General features: G+C 37.9%; 1 protein-coding gene across 21 annotated transcripts in view; it reads right to left on the bottom strand.

The window, feature by feature from the left end:
* The window catches only part of ACACA (acetyl-CoA carboxylase alpha), a 276,865-nt gene that overhangs the window by 98,525 nt on the left and 159,057 nt on the right, over positions 1-19,283 (bottom strand). For 18 of the 21 annotated variants that reach the window (XM_060646608.3, XM_078437425.2, XM_081791233.1 and 15 more), the window contains 6 exons: positions 15,823-15,879; positions 15,546-15,590; positions 8,156-8,197; positions 7,111-7,326; positions 5,825-5,980; positions 3,479-3,682 (listed from right to left, as the gene is read on the bottom strand). In XM_060646608.3, coding sequence (XP_060502591.1) covers positions 3,479-3,682; positions 5,825-5,980; positions 7,111-7,326; positions 8,156-8,197; positions 15,546-15,590; positions 15,823-15,879 — 720 coding nt within the window. The remainder of the gene's footprint in view (positions 1-3,478; positions 3,683-5,824; positions 5,981-7,110; positions 7,327-8,155; positions 8,198-15,545; positions 15,591-15,822; positions 15,880-19,283) is intronic. The other 3 variants (XM_060646609.3, XM_060646610.3, XM_060646611.3) reach the window with 1 other exon arrangement.

Here is a 19,283-nt window from a genome sequence, read left to right as displayed (position 1 = left end):
GAACAAATATGTTCTGCTGACTGGCAGGTCAGGTCCTATACCGGGCACAAATTGTCTTGGGCTGCTTAAACCCCAAGGAATGGAGCTTCCAGTCCTATTCTATATGACTAATGGTGAAAGTCACTGGGTGGGAGGTAGAATTAGCAATGTCTTAGGTAGAAACAGTAATGTTTTAAGAGATTCAAAGTGTTAAGTATGGTCAAGGTATTAGAATGAAAAAACTGGACTCCTGAGAGAAGATAAACCAAATCAAAATAAGAAAAAGGAGTAAAAGCAGCAGATTCTGGGAGCTACATTCCTGTCTATTAGGAAAGACAAGAGCTGTGGGTACAAGAGTTTGAGACTCACTTTTGCCAAGGTAGAATGAAGTCAGGCTGGTCAGTGGTTGAGCAACATAACCATGTGGACTGAGAAGGGGGCTGGAGAAAGCCCTCTAGGTACTCTCGCTGCTGGTGGGACTTGAAAATGGTAGGACTACTTTGGTGAATAGTTTGGCAGTTTTTTTATAAAATTAAAAATACACTTCCTGTGACCCAGTAATTACATTCTCATATATTCATCCAAGAAAAATGAAAACATATTCTACATAAAGACTTGTATATGAATGTTCATATAGCAGCTTTATTCATATAGCCCAAACTGGAAAATTAAGCTTCAAATGTCCATCAATAGGTGAATGAATATAAACATTTTGTTACATTCATAAAATGGAATACCACTCAGCAATGAAGAGGAACACACCCAGAGTCTATGTCTATGCAGCATGGATGAATCTCAAAAATACTATGCTGAGCAAAAGAAGCCACATAAACACTGTACATAATGTCTAATTTCATTTATATGAAATTCTAGGACAGGCAAAACTCGTCTATAATAGAAAGCAGGCCACTGGGTGCCTAGAACTGTGACTCTACCTTTGACTGCAAAAGAGAATAAGAGAACTCTTACGGGTTTTAAGATGTTCTCTATCATGACTGTGATGGGAGTCACACAGGTTTATATGATTTGAGAATGAACTGAAGTATACACATAAAATAAGTACATGTTATTATATGTAAATTGTATCTCAATAAAGGTAACTTAAAAAATATATATTTCTCCCTTATACTACACATTGGGAATCAAGTGACTCATGCAACGGATTACCCAAATCTCTTCTCCCCGCTGTGATGGCTGGCATCAGTGTTCAATTACAGCTAACACCACAAAGACTTTACAAAGAAAATGAAACAAAAGGAAGCTCAAACTAGTCAACCCTGCTCCTTGTCAGAAAGAATAAACGATGTGCTGAACAAGAGGTTGATGGTAATGGATAGCACTGAATGATCAGCTACCTCCATTAATTTCATTTTCTACTATAATGGACATAGTAGTTAAAAATTGGTAAAGTGTATGTCTTACAAGTTTATGAAAATATGCATATATTTTATATATCATACACCTTTCATCAGTGGCCATCAGAAAGGCTTCTCTTGGAAAACAATTTCTGATCCCATAGTCTGCTCCCTTAGAACCTTGTACTTCATCTTTTGATAACACAAATCATAATCATATTACAGACAAACTAATTATCTGTCTTCTTCCACCCTGATGTAAATTTCTTAAGAATAGAGATCACTTTGAATCCATAGTGCCTGACGCACTATATAGGTGGTCAGTAAATGTTACATCAATTAATGAATGAATGATACACAGTGTTCTATATTATTTTGAATTCACATAATGACTCACTAGAACAAAGAAAGGAAAAAAAATAAATTGGCAGTAAGTATCAGGTAGGCATTAGGAGCACCAGAGCAGACTTGAAGACTGTTCCTTTTGCTGGTTCCCTCCTCCGGCCAGGGGCTCTTGGGTTCATTCACATTCCACAGTGGCTGTTGAACTCCCTCAACTGAACAGCCTGAAGGAGACCTCTTCCTTTAGGGCTTCCTAAATAGGTAGGACCTATGGTAATAGGGGCTGTCCCTCAGGCAAAAGGTAGCTCATTCATTCTTTCAGATACTTATTGAGTACTTATTTTGTGCCAGGCATAGTACTAAATCATGATTGAAGGCATCTGAGCCTTTCATGCCCTTGTGTCACCACTAGCCAGAATGAAGGAAATCTAAGAGCTTTCTAATAAAAGAAAGGAAAAATAAAATAGTTATGAAGAACAAACATATTTATCAAAAACATTAAAATCTCAAGTGGCCATCTTATTTTTCACAAGAATAGACTGCCTTGAAGCCATTGTAGAAGTTAATTAAAAATATCCCTGCCCATGGAAAGCTCTGACTGAAAATGTCTTTAAGGCTGTCTTGAAAAACATCAAGTGCAGCAAAAATTATTGAATACTCTTTCTCTTGCTCACCCCTTGCACTCTTGCGTGCTCTCTCTCTCTCTCTCTGTTTTAACTGTTCACTTCTCACTGGATAGATTCCTCTGGCCATCTAACTGGGAATCAAAGCACAAAATGAAAGGTCACTCTGACAACTATCCAAACTCAGATTTTTAAAATTCATCTTCAAAATACTGGCAAAAATGTCTTTTCTTGCCTCTGTTCCTGGATTTAAAAGGACATAGATAAAAACAAGAGACATATAATCTCTTCCTGGCACCAACTGCATAGAAGAAACTGAAACCCTTGTGTACACGTACTGAAGCAAGGTCATCCTTTAAACAGAAGAAATTCACTTTCCAAGTTCTGGCCAAAAAGCTAAAATAACATCTCAGTTTTTAAGAAGATGTGAGCAATGGCAAACCAACCCAAATCCAGTATCACAGCAAATGGCACAAATATTTAGAAATGAAGGTGGGAACACAGATTAAAAGGAATTCTGTTATGACATAATCAATCTACTGAAAGAGTCATCTTCCATTTTCACATTCTTGATTTTTCTACCTGAAAAAGGGGTTAAAGTTTGCTACTTTGCTCTTCTATAGATCTCTAATACTCTGAACTCTTTGAAGGAAAATAATGTGTGTAAATGGAATAACATAATGGGTAAATATGAGAAAGTCACTGCTTGACATTGCTCTAGCTATTACATTATGCTGAAATTTTCCTTACGATCAAAGGTGATGATATATTTCAACAATTTTCTTTTCTTTACTTGCCAATGAGTGGGCTATCAAGGCTGAAAACAGGAAAGACAGATCAGCCCAGAGAAGACAAGATTGTTCAGGTAGCTCAAGAGCCCTTTACAAAAGAATGCTAAATTGTAGAATTACCTCTGGATTGAGGTTCACTTGGCATCTGTTTGGGCTCACCAGTATGTCACAAAGATTGAGGGTTTCATAACATCCGTGATTAAGAACACAGGCACATCTTATAAGGTAAATGAAGTTTTTTCAAATTCATGTGAGCACTGAACCTGACAGAGGATAACTCCGCTACATGAACCAATGGGACTTGTGAGTTTGGGTTTTCCATAACAAGGCCAAGTGGCTTATCTTTAAGGACAAAATCAAAAGTCTAAGGAGCCCTTGACTACTGTACCTGTGCTGTCCTGGAGTCAGTCACTTCCTTGTACAAGCTGATGTCCAAGTAATAGCCGGACTCATTTGTCAGGAAGAGGCGGATGGGAATTGCTTTTCCAGTTGGTGTCAGGCGAATGTTGATTTTCAGTTCTGCCTGGAGGACACGTAATTTCCACAGCCGACTTCCATAGCGCATTACCATGCTCCGCACAGATTCCTCAATCTGTCACAGACACGTCACCAAGCACAAAACTTAAAACACCTTGTACCTAGAACCTGTTTCAGGTCTTCCCATCTTTGGGAAAGAAGGAATGGAAAAAGGTGCTGGTTTCTGGAGATGTGCACTACATGTATTCCTTATAAAAAGTAAGATAATTTCTCCCCAACCCTACTCTTGCTTAGAAACAAGTTGGGGACAATTTCACGCCAGGCTGGCATTTGAGTGGGGTTCTCTGGCTCACAACACCCAAATCTGTACAACTCCCTACCCGTTTCCCAATTATATTCATATTCTATATCAAAGATCTGCAATATCTAAAATTACAAGCCATGGGATTTAAGAGAAAGCCCCCAAATAAGAATAAAATTTCTAGTTAAATAGCTATTAAGTAGCATTTATATGCATGGTAACTATGTTTCATTGCACTTATAGGACCTTAAATCATCATAGCAATTACCACCATGAGCTTTTTTCTATACAATTTTATTAAACTTTACAATATATGCCTCTTGGTAAATTGCACAAATTAAAGAGAGGCAATTTGTAGGTGGTGTTAGAATGTTCTCTCTAAACAGAGCTCTGAAGCTCGGTCATTGCCAAGTCCAATTGGGATTTAAGTAGATGGGGCAGATGTTTCATAGTTTCTCTAAGGCTTATACCCAGGCATCTTAGTGCTCCTAGTTTTCAGGGTTAGGCAAGTTATTTTAACCAAATGGCCTTAGATGGGATTTTCCCTCACTGACAAATGAAATTTTGTTTTCCCAATATGGCTAAAGGCAGCCAGGACATACTACTCAAAATTAACCCATTCTCTTAAATGAATTGTCTTTCTAAATTGCTTTCTCAACTTAGAAAATATCAAAAATATTTTCTACCACTCTTCTCTTATGGTTCTTTAGAAGTATGTGCCACCTTTGCAGTTTGTTTTAGCACCACAGAATCTCAGGTTAATGGATTTCAAGGAGTTGACTTCTCTAGTCCCACACTTGCTTGTTAACCAAAGGGTATCTACCTATTCTTTTCTGGAGAGAACAAAAGTCAACAATCTCTACATTCACGAAGCTGACAGTTATCTTATCTATGATTAGAAAGGCATAGCTAGGATGTATGGGTATTTAGAGTGGAAGTAGAGAGGCAGATATTAAAAAAACTCACTGAGAAATGGTTAGGTCAAGTCTAAAAATATATACAGTTAAATAGTGTCCTGGCCATGTTTTCACTCTTCCAGCCTCAGCAGTCCCAGAATGCTTAAGAGAACCTTCACTTAAGCTAGATGATGAGACTTGATACTCAGTGAGTAGCCCTATCCTTGTCAACCTATCAGTAGTTTAGAGTCTTGAAGGAAAAAAAAAGCAGAAAGTGATTTTTTAGGTCTTAGACATTAAGTTCAAAAATCTAAAGTCCATGTTTACAACTGATCTTGAGAAATGGAGATACTGGTTCTCCTAACCAAATTCCACAATACCAAGATAGAAAAAGGTTAGAGTGAATACAAATAGAGAGCAGTCTGTCTTTATTACACCTGGGATAAAAGGTCAAGTATAGAATCACCCTGTTTTCCTTTCTTAAACTATATGGAATGCATTTTAGAATAGAGCCTCAGGATAGAAAACATATATAATACATGTGAAAATTCTATAACAACCAAATTGTCTCCCTGTGGAAAAATACTGAAGGGAAATAGGTTAGACACTTTAGGAAGTTGTACTGCCTCCCTGAGGCCACGGGTAAGTAACATTTAGTGCAAAACAGCAGTAATTTTGCCAAAATGTCCAAAAATAGCAAAGTTATTCCAGATGAGAAATCCTAGGGAATTATATAAAAACAGGACCATTATGATGACAAGTATCCAAAGCAGGTACCAATGGAATAACAGAAAGAAACTTTTATGTTTTCATACTACTTATAAATGACCAGCAAGATAACATTATACCACCTTCAGTTTTGATGTCTGCTTTCAATGGCTTCAAATTTTTGACTGCCTCCCAGAAACCCTGTCTCACAAGCATTCTGTAAACTTTAAAGATCAAGGGCTCAACTAGCTAACCAAGTGTACTTGTTTCCAGGTTTAAGTGAGAATAAATATGGATGAATCTCTCTACTTGTGCTTGGTAGTGCTGGGAGAGAAGCTAAAGAGAAATGTACCTTTGATGGGTCCATAATGACTGTGGGCACAAAGTTGAGGAAGATGTGGTTGCAGTCAGTGCGAACATTTGTATTATTAAAAGCAACTTCCAATTCATCCATGGCTTCCAGGAGCAGCCGCTCCCCTTCATTTTGTAGATATTCAAAAGAAGCTTCCTATACAAAATGAAAATCACCATCAACATCAGTGTGTTTTAAAAGAATCAGTAGGGGCACCTGGATGGCTCAGTCGGTTGAGCATCCAATTCTTGATTTTGGCTCAAGTCATGATCCCAGGGTCGTGGGATCAAGCCACCAATGGGCTCCACGCTGATCATGGAGCCTGCTTAGGATTCTCTCTCTCTCTCTCTCTCTCTCTCTCTCTCTCTCTCTCTCCCCACCCCATCCCCAACTCGTGCTCTCTAAAATAAACAAATAAATAACAATTAAAAAATGAAAGAGTCAATAAAGAAATGGCTATTATAATGACTTAAGTAGTACTATGTCATGAATCACAAGGCACCTGCTACAGGTGCTACCTTTCTCCCTAGAGTCAGCCCAATGACCATAGGCAGCAGAGGCAGGCAACTATCAAAGAGTTCCTGCCAGCCCTTCCTCCTGCCTCTTAGGGAAACATTTCCTTCTAATAGGTGGAAATGCAGGGCATCCCCAGAGCTATACTTCCAATAGGATCACATTTCACACATGCCAAACAGAGGAGTTTAGAAAGGAAATCTGTTTAGAAAGTAAAAGTTGAAGAAAGGGTATAGGTACAGGATGCAGTAATTATGACACCAGGAAGTGCCTTGCTATACACAGAAACTACTCTACCTCTAGGTGGGCTTACAATGGGGCCATCTCTAACTTTTCTCTTTATCTTCTATCATCACTGAACTATCCCTGTGATTTTTCTGTTAAGATGCTTTTCCTTTTCTCAAAGGAGTGCTTTCATGCTTCCATTACCAAGAATAAATTTTTTTAAAGCCCTTTATCATATGGAATATTTATTTCTGTGAGAGAAAGGACTCTCAGACTTCTAATGGCTACTGGAGAGTGGGATGAATGAGAATAAGAGCCTTGATTCAAAAAATAAAAACCCAGGGGCACCTGGCTGGCTCAGTCAGTAGGGCATGCAACCCTTCACCTCAGGCTTGTGAGTTCAATCCCCATGTTGGGTGTGGAGCCTACTTAAGATAAAAAAAAATAAATTAAAAAACAAAACAAAAAATGAAAACCTGATTTTGAACGATGCCTGTTTCTCTGTCCCTTCCCTCAGGAATAACTTCCCATCCAAGTATGGTACTTACCTTGGTGACCAGATCAGAATGTCTGATGATTGCACGAACAAAGAACCTATAGTCTGTCACTTCAGTGCCCACTTCCACCTTGGCTGCCCCAAGATACAGGTGCATCTTATGATTAGCACATGGAATGGCAGTAAGGTCAAAATTTCTCATCCGGTTCAGTTCTAACTGGAAAGCTAGAGCAGGCTCCAGGTGACGATAGATACGATCCTCCTCAAACTGAGCACAAAATTGGAGAACAAAAGAGCTCACAAGAGGCAGTTAACAAAATTATATTATGAACATATACATAAAAGAGATGCTTGAAAATAGAAACATAAACGATGATGCGCTAATAAGCAACAAAAATGAGCTACATACAAGAATAATGCTATAGCTTACATAAGATTAGGGACTAAAATACCTATTTACTTTCCAAGCTTTCATCATTTATGCTTTTACAAATGGTGATGATTTCCATTAAAAACAAGCAAACAAAAAATACCAATTCCCTCAGAACTCCTACTGCATTACTACTGTCTATACAGTTCATTTCTGACAATTAACCACAGACTGCTTCACATTAGTATTTACTTCACATACTGATGTTTTGGGTTTACCCAACTAAAATGCTTACAGGCAGGGCCCAGTTTTATACTCTTATTATTTCTGGCACAGTACAAAGGACACAGTAAATACTCAAGAAATAAACATCATGTAATTTTTAAAAATAAAGATATTTGGCTTTGGAATATTTAATATCCATAGATTAAAAAAGATATAATACTACTAAGGGCAGTAGTCCTTTAATATATCATTAGGACCGGCCTAAAGCATAGTGATGATTGTGAAAGTTATCGCTTTCCTTGGGTAGCTCAATACACTGGACTATTTCCTACACCAAACTCTTTCCAAAGGGAGCCTTCCTTGGTTCTAAGACACATGCAAGGCAAAGGGAAGCGCAAATTCAGTTAGAGAAAGGAGAATGGCAAGAAGAGCACATGGCAAAGATAAGCCACTCTTGGGTTTAAAAAAAAAAAAAAAAGGGTGGGAGGGAATCAGTCCTTACCTTATCCCTTGCTCGGAATGTGAAAAATTTAGGAAATTCTCTCTGTGGTAAAGAAGGGGAAAATATGTCAGTCTTTCATAGATATGGCTCTTTGGGGATAAACACGTAGTAAAGTACAGAAGCAGTCAAGCATCTAGAAGGCAGCTCCTAGAATACATGCTCCTTATCTAAGCTTAGGCCAGGGAATAGGAACAATCCTTTGGGTAACCACCACTGTGACCCCACTTCCAAGTCTGAAATCACCACACAATTATCCTAACTTCAATAGCTAGCCTCTCCTAGGGAAAAAAAATTAGTTTTTTTTTTGTGTTTTTTTTTTTTAATCTCCCAAGTGGGAAAAAAAAGTCTTCCCTGGTGTTGCTTTTGGCACAACCAGGCAAATAAAACCAATATACCCTTATGCTGCAGCACTGCAATAGTAGTTACTGGACTGATTTCCCAAGTTTCCCCTTAAGAAACTCTTCAAATGTAAACTAGCCAGATAGCACAGTATTCCCCAATCCATGTTTTTTCCACATTCACTCTTAAGTCAATCATTCCAAGTGTTTAAACAATAACATTTCAAGACAAAGAAAAGTGTAAGATGATACTTTGGTCACTACCACCCCATGTATAGGAAAGAGAGGGATGGAACTAGTGAACTTGTAGTCATTAGGTCTTACTGCTCTTTTGCAGGACATTACACAACAAAGCAGCCAATTTCCTAGAACCTTATTAATTAACAAAGATGAATTCAATTAGCAGAGTCCATTAGTTTCTGAAATTTAACTTATTAACACCAAATACCCGTTTCTCGGATGGGAGGCTCTACTGGCAGTGTTGGAATCAAGTCATTACTATTTGCCTCTATAGGAGGTTTCATTAGGTATCTCCTTCATTATGAGCGCAATATAATCAAACACTTATTGGTACAAGCAGAGAGACCAGGACTAGCTGCCTAAATATTCCTCAATGAGCTTTAGGAACCATGAAGGAAACATGAACGGAAAGCCTTCTAGGTGGCAGGTACTCTCACATGCTGTCCCATCGAGAGCTCTCCACAACCTCTCAGGTATCTATGATGACCCTGTTTTACAGCTGAGGAAGCTGGGGCCAAGTGACATGCCCAGGATCACAAAACAAGAATGTGAACTTGAGTCTAATGCCAGAGCCCACACCCTTCCATTTCTACCACTCTCTCTCAAGTATAGGGTACTACCTTTCTATTCTTGTTATAATCCAAGTTCCCTATTTATTCAACTTCTCTTTGTTGAGATAAAAAACAGAAATTAAGGCTTAAGGGAAAAAAAACAAAGCAGAACTCATGCTGAAAACTTGTGGTTCTTGAATTTACTGAGAACTTCTTGAATACTTTCCACAGGTATTATACCTCACTCTTACCTTAAGCTTACACAGTTAATAAATCTTTTTACATTTCCTTGGCATTTTAACTGTAAAACTGCATTTAACAGGTTTCTAGGAGCTTGTTTAGCAAGCCCAGGAAATCCCTTGTTCAGGCTTGGGTCTTTAAAAGCCCTTTGAAAGTGGGTTTTACACAGCACTGATCTTTTACTGATGATGTTTTGTTCTAAATAATTCCCCCGAATGATAGTGAAGAACACAGGGATGACTTTAAGATTAAGCAGGAAGATGTTCAGCTGAGTTTTCAGTAGATTTCATGCTCATGGCTTTATATAGCCTAGTTTTGATTTTATTCTTGAGAGGTATGGCTTTCAGAGCATTAGCTAAAAAAGCAACACAGGTCACAAAAGGAAAGGTAATAAAAAGTCCTTTCATGGAATTTTCTGAAAGAGTCAAGGTAAGTGATAATAAGATCTTTTAAGCATATACCTTTCTATTCTGCCAGAACTATGAATTAAAATATATTTATTTAGTGTACCACTTAAAAGCACACTTGTTTATTTATTTTTATTTTTATTTTTTTGTTAATTTATTTTTGAGAGACAGAGAGAGATAGAGCATGAGCAAAGGAGGGGCAGAGAAACAGGGAGATACAGAACCTGACGTAGGTTCCAGGCTCTGAGCTGTCAGCACACAGTCCAACGTGGGGCTCGAACTCACAGACCGCGAGATCATGACCTGAGCCGAAGTTGGATGCTCAACCGACTGGGCTACCCAGGCGCCCCTAGTATACCACTTATTTAAGTGTGTATATATGCAGAATCAAAATCATTATTCCTTCCAAAACATCACGATAGTAACAAATAAGCTGTCTTTACCATTCAGTCCATTATGAAAATTTGTGGTAACCAAAAGACATGGAAAACAAACAATCTTGAATGGAAATACCTTTACAACCAATAACAAAAGAGAACTAATTCTTGGCAGGGGTGGGCAAAGACTCACCAAAATCGAAAAAACCACTTTCATTAAGTTTAGCTAAGAAACAGTGTTATGAGATAATATAAACTTTTTTTTTTAATAACTTTTGAGCAAATTTTTAGCTCCACAGTGGGGCCCTCAATTTAAGCGTGAAGCATTCAGGTCAGGAAATGGCCAGAAGTTCTGTGCAATGAGAAACCAGGATTATTAAGTGATTCTTAGAAAGACAGACAAGTTCTGAAGACTTTTATAGCAAGCCGTCACTTCCTTCAGTGCTCAAAAAATCGCAGAAACAAAAAACACAGAGAAGAAAAGCAGAAGTCTGGTCCTACAGTTGTAGTCAATTCCTTCACCCCACCTCATCCTGAGACTTCCAATTTTTCTACTAACAGCATTCATGCTTATTCCATCACTAATGTAATTGCTTTCCAGGCATTCTACTAGTGTTATGGGCAAATATAATAATTGAATGTACACAAAGAAAAACCCTCTTAGTGTTCTGGTACCAAAAACCAAAAGAATGCAACATTTCTCAGGAAGAAATTATACCCCTGCTGTGTTCTAATCAGCCAACCATCATCAAGACAATCAAAATAATTTGCCTAAATTAGCCAATCAAGACACCCTGCAAATCAGAGAATGTGAAAACCTGCAACAGAAAACATCATAGATGATTATGACACTAATAATCGTGTTAAAAACCTAATGAGATGAAGAAATTGGAAACTTGCTGGTGCAATTCTCTTTTACCTCAACATGCTGAGAACTAATTATATAGACTGTAATTAAAACAAAAACCCAAACCAAACCTTCTGAAAAACTAATAGTTGATCCACTAGCAAACAAAACTACCAATTTTTTCCAACTTAATATTGAGATATAATTGGCATATCAATTTTTTTAAAGAAATGAACTACTAACCATAACTATTTTTAAACATTTTTTTTAAGTTTATTTATTTTGAGAGAGACAGAGACAGCATGAGTCAGGGAAGGGCAGAGACACAGGGAGACAGAGAGAATCCCAAGCAGGCTCCGCAGTACTGTCGGTGCAGAGCCCGATGCAGGGCTTGAGTTCACAAAACCGTGAGATCATGACCTGACTCAAATACAGGAGTCGGATGCTTAACCGACTAAGACACCCAGGCACCCCACCGTGATACCTATTTTTGATAGTTGGTTCTTCCTTCAGACCCAAATAAGTGGGAATCACTCATAAAACTGGTAAAACTACAACTATCTCCTAGGTGATTTATAGGAGAATTTTTTTAATTGCCTAAAATTGTACAAGCAAGATGCAAAAGGAAACCTAGATAAAACTGATTTATCACAGTGTTTGGACCTAATGCTTTTGTTTGGGTTGCAAAGTATCAGAAGAAATCCTAAAAATTCGCACTTCCATATCCCTAACAAAACTTTGCTGAAAAAAAATACGGAAAGCTTCAAAAAGCTTAATACTTACCCTCCAATCAGACAGCACCTTCTGCTACACTTTCTCGAATTCTAGATCTGAAATGTGAGTGAAACTAAGAGACTTAAATACTACATAAAACTGGAGAACTGCAGCTGATACAGCTGCAGAAATTCAAAGACCCTGTTCTTTTGCTTTTAAAGCTTCAATTTTTTTAAAATAGGAAGGAGGTATTTACAAGGATGGGTTTGTTTGTTCTCAAAATTGGTTTAAATATCAATGTTAAGCAGTTATGCAAGCCCTGTTATGGGCACTTGATTTAATTAGATGGCCATGGAAAGAACCTCAATATCAAGACTCCTTAGTGCTGGTGGATACTGCCTGCTGGGAGGAACAGGCTCCATGCTCTAAGGGATTCTCTAAGAGACTAAGGCAGTAGCAGACATTCCAGTGCTCAGCTCTGTGGAGACTGTGGTGATAGACAACAAAGTTTTGGAAATGCTTACAGTCTTCATTGGCATCTGAATAAGCACCTAACAAGATATACACTCTCTAGGAATCATTACTCTGGCCCTCATTTGCCTTGTTCTGGTTCTGAAGCAGCATGAGAGACGAGGACCATGTAACAATGGTACAGCTGCTTCATTCCACACTAGCCAATGCTGTTCTTGAACAGCCTTGGTAACCTTCCTCCTCTCCTTGCCCCCTCATGTGCACATTTTCTCTTCAATAATATAGGGATTTCACAGTGTAGAACAGGGGAGGCTGCATACATCACAGTGGATTACCAAAAAGCCAGAGAGATCAAGGGATTCATCTCTAACACTCCCAGAAAGCTTCCTCTTTTTCACACTACACTAACTATGGGGCAAGCACACATCAGATGACATGACAGAGGCTAAGCATCCTCCACGAATGGCAAGCTACCACCAGCAGAGGAACTAAGAGCAGCACCATGACAATGAGCCCTGGATTTGTACAACTCCTGCCAAGGCTTCCTGGCTATTGTAGATCCTGGATGGAGCTCAGTAATAGTTGTCCTTGCCCCCTGCATAACCACTAATCGCTTCTAAGGAGTCTCACATAAAAACACCCCAATTCTTCTGTCATTCAATTCTTCAGAGAAAATCCAGTCCACACCAAACCTTAATGTTCTCTACGTCCTAAAGCAACCTTTCCTATACCCATCATAAAACTTGATAATTTAACTGATTACTCACTTGACGCCACTATAAATAGGAACTGGACAATGATTCCTGGGGAAGACCAGCTACTGGGCTCATTTCCTGGCAGATTTTGCCTATACGCGTCCCTATTCAACCTACTGGATAGCAGGGAGAACAACAAAAAAAAATGTTTTAAAGCTGTAGATACACTCTCGGACATGACAAAGATTCAGAGGTAAGAAATTACAAAAGAAATAATGCCTATTGGGGCACCTGAGTGGCTTAGTCGGTTAAACATCGGACTTCAGCTCAGGTCATGGTCTCGTGGTTCGTGAGTTCAAGACCTGTGTCAGGCTCTGCACTGACAGTATGCAGCTTGCTTCAGATTCTCTCTCCCTCTATTCCTCCCCTGCTCATGTTCTCTCTCAAAATAAATAAAAATAAAAACGTTACAAAAAAAAAAAAAAAGGAAAAGAAAAAGAATGCCCATGGAAATGAATCACTTTGGCTTTTTAAAAATTTTAATGGAGAGTTTTAATCCATTGTGGAATGCTTACTATATAGGAAACCGGTTACTGTGCTATAAATATCAAGACTCCATCTGAATTATTAGGGAAAAGGAAAATAATTTTACAAGTTCACTATTATTCCCCAGAATATTATATTATTCCAAAGTCAGTGAGAAATGAAAGATCACATTAAAACTTAAGAATCTAGTCCAGTACTCTTTCTTCCCAAATCCAGGTCTTGGCTCTGGCATGTCTACTTTAGTTCAGATCAGCATTTAACAGCCATACTATTCATTCATGGGCTTCCATATTCTATCCCAAGTATCAATTTTATTCTCTAAGCTCTTGATTTTTCTCTCTAAAGCCCCAGGGTTCTCTTTAAGCTCCTCATACTTCTCCACTGCCTCTAGTTTCCTATCTAAAGTTATTGATTGATACATATCTGCACTCTGCTTGATTTCCTGACATCAATAACACAGGGGAGTTATACAGTCCACAACATTTCCTAAAGCATTTCAGAAAATCTTAGCTCTTTAGCTTGAGGGTAGTCTGTCTGGTTTCTCTGTAGACTAGACCAACAAGGTGAACTCTGAGAAGGAAAACAAAATGTCAAGTGCTACAGACCTAATAGACAAAGGCCAATAAAAGCAGTCACACATAGGTCCTTGAATTTAGAAAGTCCTTTCCAGAATCCCAAATGCTATCTTCATTACAAATGAACAGTGCTTGAAAACTAACTTAATTGTTAAAACAAAATTCTTTTTTTTATTTTTTTAATGTTTTATTTATTTTTGAGAGAGAGAGAGACAGAGTGTGGGTGGGGGAGGGGAAGAGAGAGAGGTAGACACAGAATCCAAAGCAGGCTCCAGGCTCTGAGATGACATGGGACTCGAACCTACGAACCATGAGATCATCACCTGAGCCGAGGCTGGACACTTACCCGACTGAGCCACCCAGGTGCCCTGAAACTCTTTTCTTTTTTTTTTTAAGTTTATTTATTTGAGAGAGACAGAGACAGCACAAGTGGGGTAGGGGCAGAGAGAGAGAGGGAGAGAAAGAGAATCCCAAGCAGGCTCCAAGTTGCCAGGTGTGGAGCCTGAATCCACAAACCATGAGATCGTAAACTGAGCCAAAACCAAGAGTGGATCACTTAACTGACTGGGCCACCCAGGTGCCCCCCAAATAAAGTTCTTATCAGGAAAATTAAGACTTCCTAATATCTTCTGGAATCTTACTTAGCTACAATAAGATCAATTTTTAAAGAAATATGTTAACAATAATCAGTCATTTTAGAAAATAACATCTTGATTGCAAACTGGATTTTTGACCTTACTACCACAATGGGTATGATTGTGGATATACCATTGTTTGGATGCCAGGCTATTAACTTAGTTCTCTTTTCAACAAAATTTTTAATCTCATAAATACTAACAGTTAATTCAGTTAAATGGGAGAACAAGCAATTTAATGCTTAATTTTATTTATTTCCTGCTCCTAGAATTAACATAAGACAAAAACACCAACTTAGGTTCTGTTAAGACATTTTAAATAATAAATGATTGTTTTTCAGAATTGAGAATTCTCAATAATAGAACCTGAATCCAACTTTGGTAGAAGCCAAAACCCCAAAGTACAATCAACAGTTCTTCATTACTGAAGTCCCTATGTTCACTCTGCACAGAAGAGATTAGTAGTTAGTTCCCACTTCTTCCTTAGTCATCTGGATAAATGCATGTGTTCATTCTTAACTATTTCTCAGAGTTATACTGAGAGTTCATTACAGGGTTAAAAAAAAAAAAAAACACAAAAACTTTAGCTGGAACACTAAAGAAGAACTGGAAGATTCATTTTAACACTTTCTAAAAGAAGAACCAAACATGAGTCCAGCTCTTCTAAAGAACTCACACATACTCTATATTTAAATAATTGATGGCAGATAGATAAAACAGTAAGTAATCTTTCATTGTGGTTCCTTTTACTTACATGAAATCTCTGATCCACCTCATAGTTGACCTGTTTTCTGAAATCCTTTCAAATGAAAGACAGAAAAGAAGAAAAAACAGAAGCTGGCAATTAATAATAAAATTAAAAACGAATTAAGTAAAAGGTGATGAGTTAATGTTTTTTCTTGATTAAATTTATAGGAAAAAATTTATTAGATTCTACAAGAAATAAATGATTATAATTCCATATTTTATTTTTTAAAGTTCTAGAAGCAGCGTTAAGACATATTGGGGGAGTATCGGTCACGTGCCAGTACCTTTTGTGCGACCAGGAAAGTAAGGCGCCGTATCCCATGCTCAACCAGGGTAGCTTTCTACAAACAAAACATGTAAACAGAAGATAGATGAGATCTCCATTCATCCTAAGTTTTACCCCATTTAGTCCTCAGAAAGCTCTGACTGGGCAAGCACCCTTTTTTGTATATCTACATCTTGCCTCAATACCTTCAAACTTGCAAATAAACATATCTCAACCTGGCTCTGATGGAATAGGTTTCATATATTGATCTGGACAAAACTGAAGGAGAACTGAAGGAAAAAAGGAGAACTTGGGCCTCTGGATCTAAGCCTTTCTCTATAGCGTACTGCTCATTTATCTCAAAAGTAGAAACAAAGAAACAGGTTAATGAATTAAGTAAGGGACATACTTTTAAAGGTCCCTAACAAAAAGGGGCTACATCGCAACAAAGAGAAAAGCAATGCCACTAGTTGAATGCCCTGAGAGGATATATGAATAATACAAATAGAAAAAAAAAATGTCGATTTTCACAAACTACAGTCAGACTTTAGTTTGATCAATTCCTTGCTGTAACTCCAAACAAGAGCTATGTTCATAAGCCAATTCTTAACTTTCATGACACTATGTATTTTTTAAGTCCAAATTAGCTTCCCCTTATGAATAGGCACATTCCTGAGCCATTTTCCTCCTACTTCTCCATTTCTACTATGCCACTGCTTAGTAATAAAATTAACTAACAGCATAAACAAAAGATAACTGGAAAAATTAATTTTCTAATAATAAATCCCCAGACCAAACATGAATAAATTTTGGCTTACTCACATTTAAAAAGGATCTGTACTGGCATCATACCCATTAATGTAAATAACCAAGTACTGATACTACAGTAAGAAAAAACTGTTTTAGAAGAACACAGTGTAATGGGGGCTGCCGTGGTTATCAGTCTTTAAGCATGCCTAGGAACAGAAACGTTTTTTTCCAGCACCAACAAAGAATTCCACTACAGCCAAGTCCTTCAAAGACAAGCATCAATAGCTATGTTCTGGCAAGGGAAGAAAATAACTTTAATAATGCCATGATTTAAAATCAAAATTGTTATTGCTTTTAAAATTCCACAAGTGGCTGACAATAACAGCAGAGCAACAGGATTCTGATTACATTGTAATAATGCCGGTCTCACAGCAAGTCCACAGCTATTACCCAGCGATTAGGCGTCAGCACCTGGAGAAACTCCATTTACACTGACTGCTTCAATCTCCTCCACAAGTCATTTACAAATATATGATCCTAATTTCTATGAGAGAAAAAAAGACATGCTGGGACTAGAAGATTATTTGGACAATTTGGATCAACCTATTTGATAGTTTAATGTGTGCTTAAAAAAAAAAAAAACTTTTTCTAAACTGCTAGGAGCATGATCATGAAGTGAAAAACAAAACTAGTTATCATTTCAGGTTTTTTTAATTGCTTCTCCTTCCCTTTCTTTTTATGTTTTTTTTCCCCCCAAAACAAGGAGGTGAAAATGTCAAGTATTCCTGGATAAGCACAGTACCTAATGCAGTTAATAGCTTCTCTAGGCTTAGAATGTCAGCACAGTGTACCCTTAGCCTTTCGAAAAGCATTAGACAAAGATGCTGGATTTCTCTGTGCCTCAGTTTACAAGTTCAGTTAAGGAAAAAGGCAATTTCCTATTGCCAGTTAATGTTACAAATATATGCAGTAAAAATAAAGAAACTGTTTTTTTAAATCAATGTGTGATGATATATAAGACTTGGATTTGAGGGTAACAAAAAGCCTAAAGTTGAGGTCAAAACAATCAAGTATCAGCAATTAGTGCCTCAACACCTGGGAAGAAACGGTCATATGTTATTTCATCAAGCAGCAGAGTCAGCAGCCACACATAACAGTAGGTCTCTTACAGCTAAGGTTACCTTGGTCACTGGTCTCAGGTTAATTTTATGAGGTCACTAGTCCAGGTCAAGAAGAAAGGTAAATTTCTCTTCTAAAGAAAAACTCCCAGGCATGTCCCATACCTTCACTTCTCTGAAAGTACCTTTTCCTCATCTTGGCCACTATAATCTTACAGTCAGTTTGTGTGCTTTGAGAGTATAATGGATTAAAGACTCATCTGAAACACAAAGTTACCATCTTTTCCTGAGTACCTACCATCAACATTACATGATGTGAATGCCTATGGCACTAATTGCTTATATCGCTAAATTAAATTTTAAAAAACATCTACTGAGCTCATTCTCTATAACAAGCAGTATAAGTTAGGTGCTTTCCATTCAAAGGAAACACATGAGTAGTTGTCATTAAGGGCAGCTGAAGAGAGGTGCTTTGGCATCTATCACATGTCACAATGAAATGTAACTGCAGATTATTATTTGAGCATGTCTAACCATTCCCTCCAATAAGACTATAAGCATCTTCAGGGCTAAGAATGTATTATTCACTAAAGCACCTAGATCTGTGACCCTTAGAGCTGGCATCACAAGCCTTAAATTCAGGTTTCTGCTATATCATCTACCAGTGGGTGATCAAGGGACCTTAATCTACTCTGAACTTGAACTTTTCCCCACGTGTATAACAGAATAATTCCTGACTAATCCAGCCCCATGAGACTGTGATAAGGTGCAAATAAAAAAGTTTACATAGAAGCTCTTTATAAAAAAAAAAGTATCATTACTGCTAATAAATATATGATGACCAATTAGAAATGCAAGGAAGAAAAATACATTTTAGTGAGGGCTACTCAGAGAAGGCCTCATGAAAGCGGTGAAATTTGAGACAGCTCTTAAAACAAGCAGAAGAAGGAAGGGAGGGAGGAAGGAAGGAAGGAAGGAAGGAAGGAAGGGGAGAGAGAAAGACTGGAAGGAAGTTAGTGTGAGTAGAAAACCTTTCAGATGAGGACCACAGAAGAGATGAAGTAAACAAAGGTAAATGAGACAAAAACTTAGGAGCAGCAAAGGCTAGACTGTGAGCCTTCGTTAATAGGATGATGTTAAATATCAAGCTACAGATGTATCTTAAGGGTAAGAGAACCAACGCTAAGTGGGAGAATACCTTGGTAAGGGGGCATTTTGGACATTTAACTTTGTGGAAGTGAGCAGAACCGAAGCTGGGGGGAGAACAAGGGGAACACAAATGGATCACAAGTAAACCTGTTGCCATGCCTCAGATGTGAGGTAAGAGTTTACACTAGAATGGTGGCATTGAGAATTTTAAAACTAAGAAGAAAGAAAGGGTAAGAGACACTGTAAAGAAAAACCTCAGAGATCCTGATGTCAGACCTGATGGAAATAAACAAGTAAGGATTGTGGGTAGAGGAGCAGATTAACGGAATGGCAAGGAAAGGAAGAAGTCAATGATTTCCAAATGACTAGGGGTAAAGGGTTTGGTTACTTGGGTTTGTTTTGTTTCTTGGGGGTGGTTGGCAGGGGGTCATAAGAGGTGAAGGAAAATGATGGAAATTTAGGT

This window comes from Panthera onca, chromosome E1, assembly GCF_046562875.1.
Source record: "Panthera onca isolate mPanOnc1 chromosome E1, mPanOnc1 haplotype 2, whole genome shotgun sequence".
NCBI classification, from domain to species: Eukaryota; Metazoa; Chordata; class Mammalia; order Carnivora; family Felidae; genus Panthera; species Panthera onca.
This window is presented reverse-complemented; position numbering and strand designations above follow the sequence as displayed.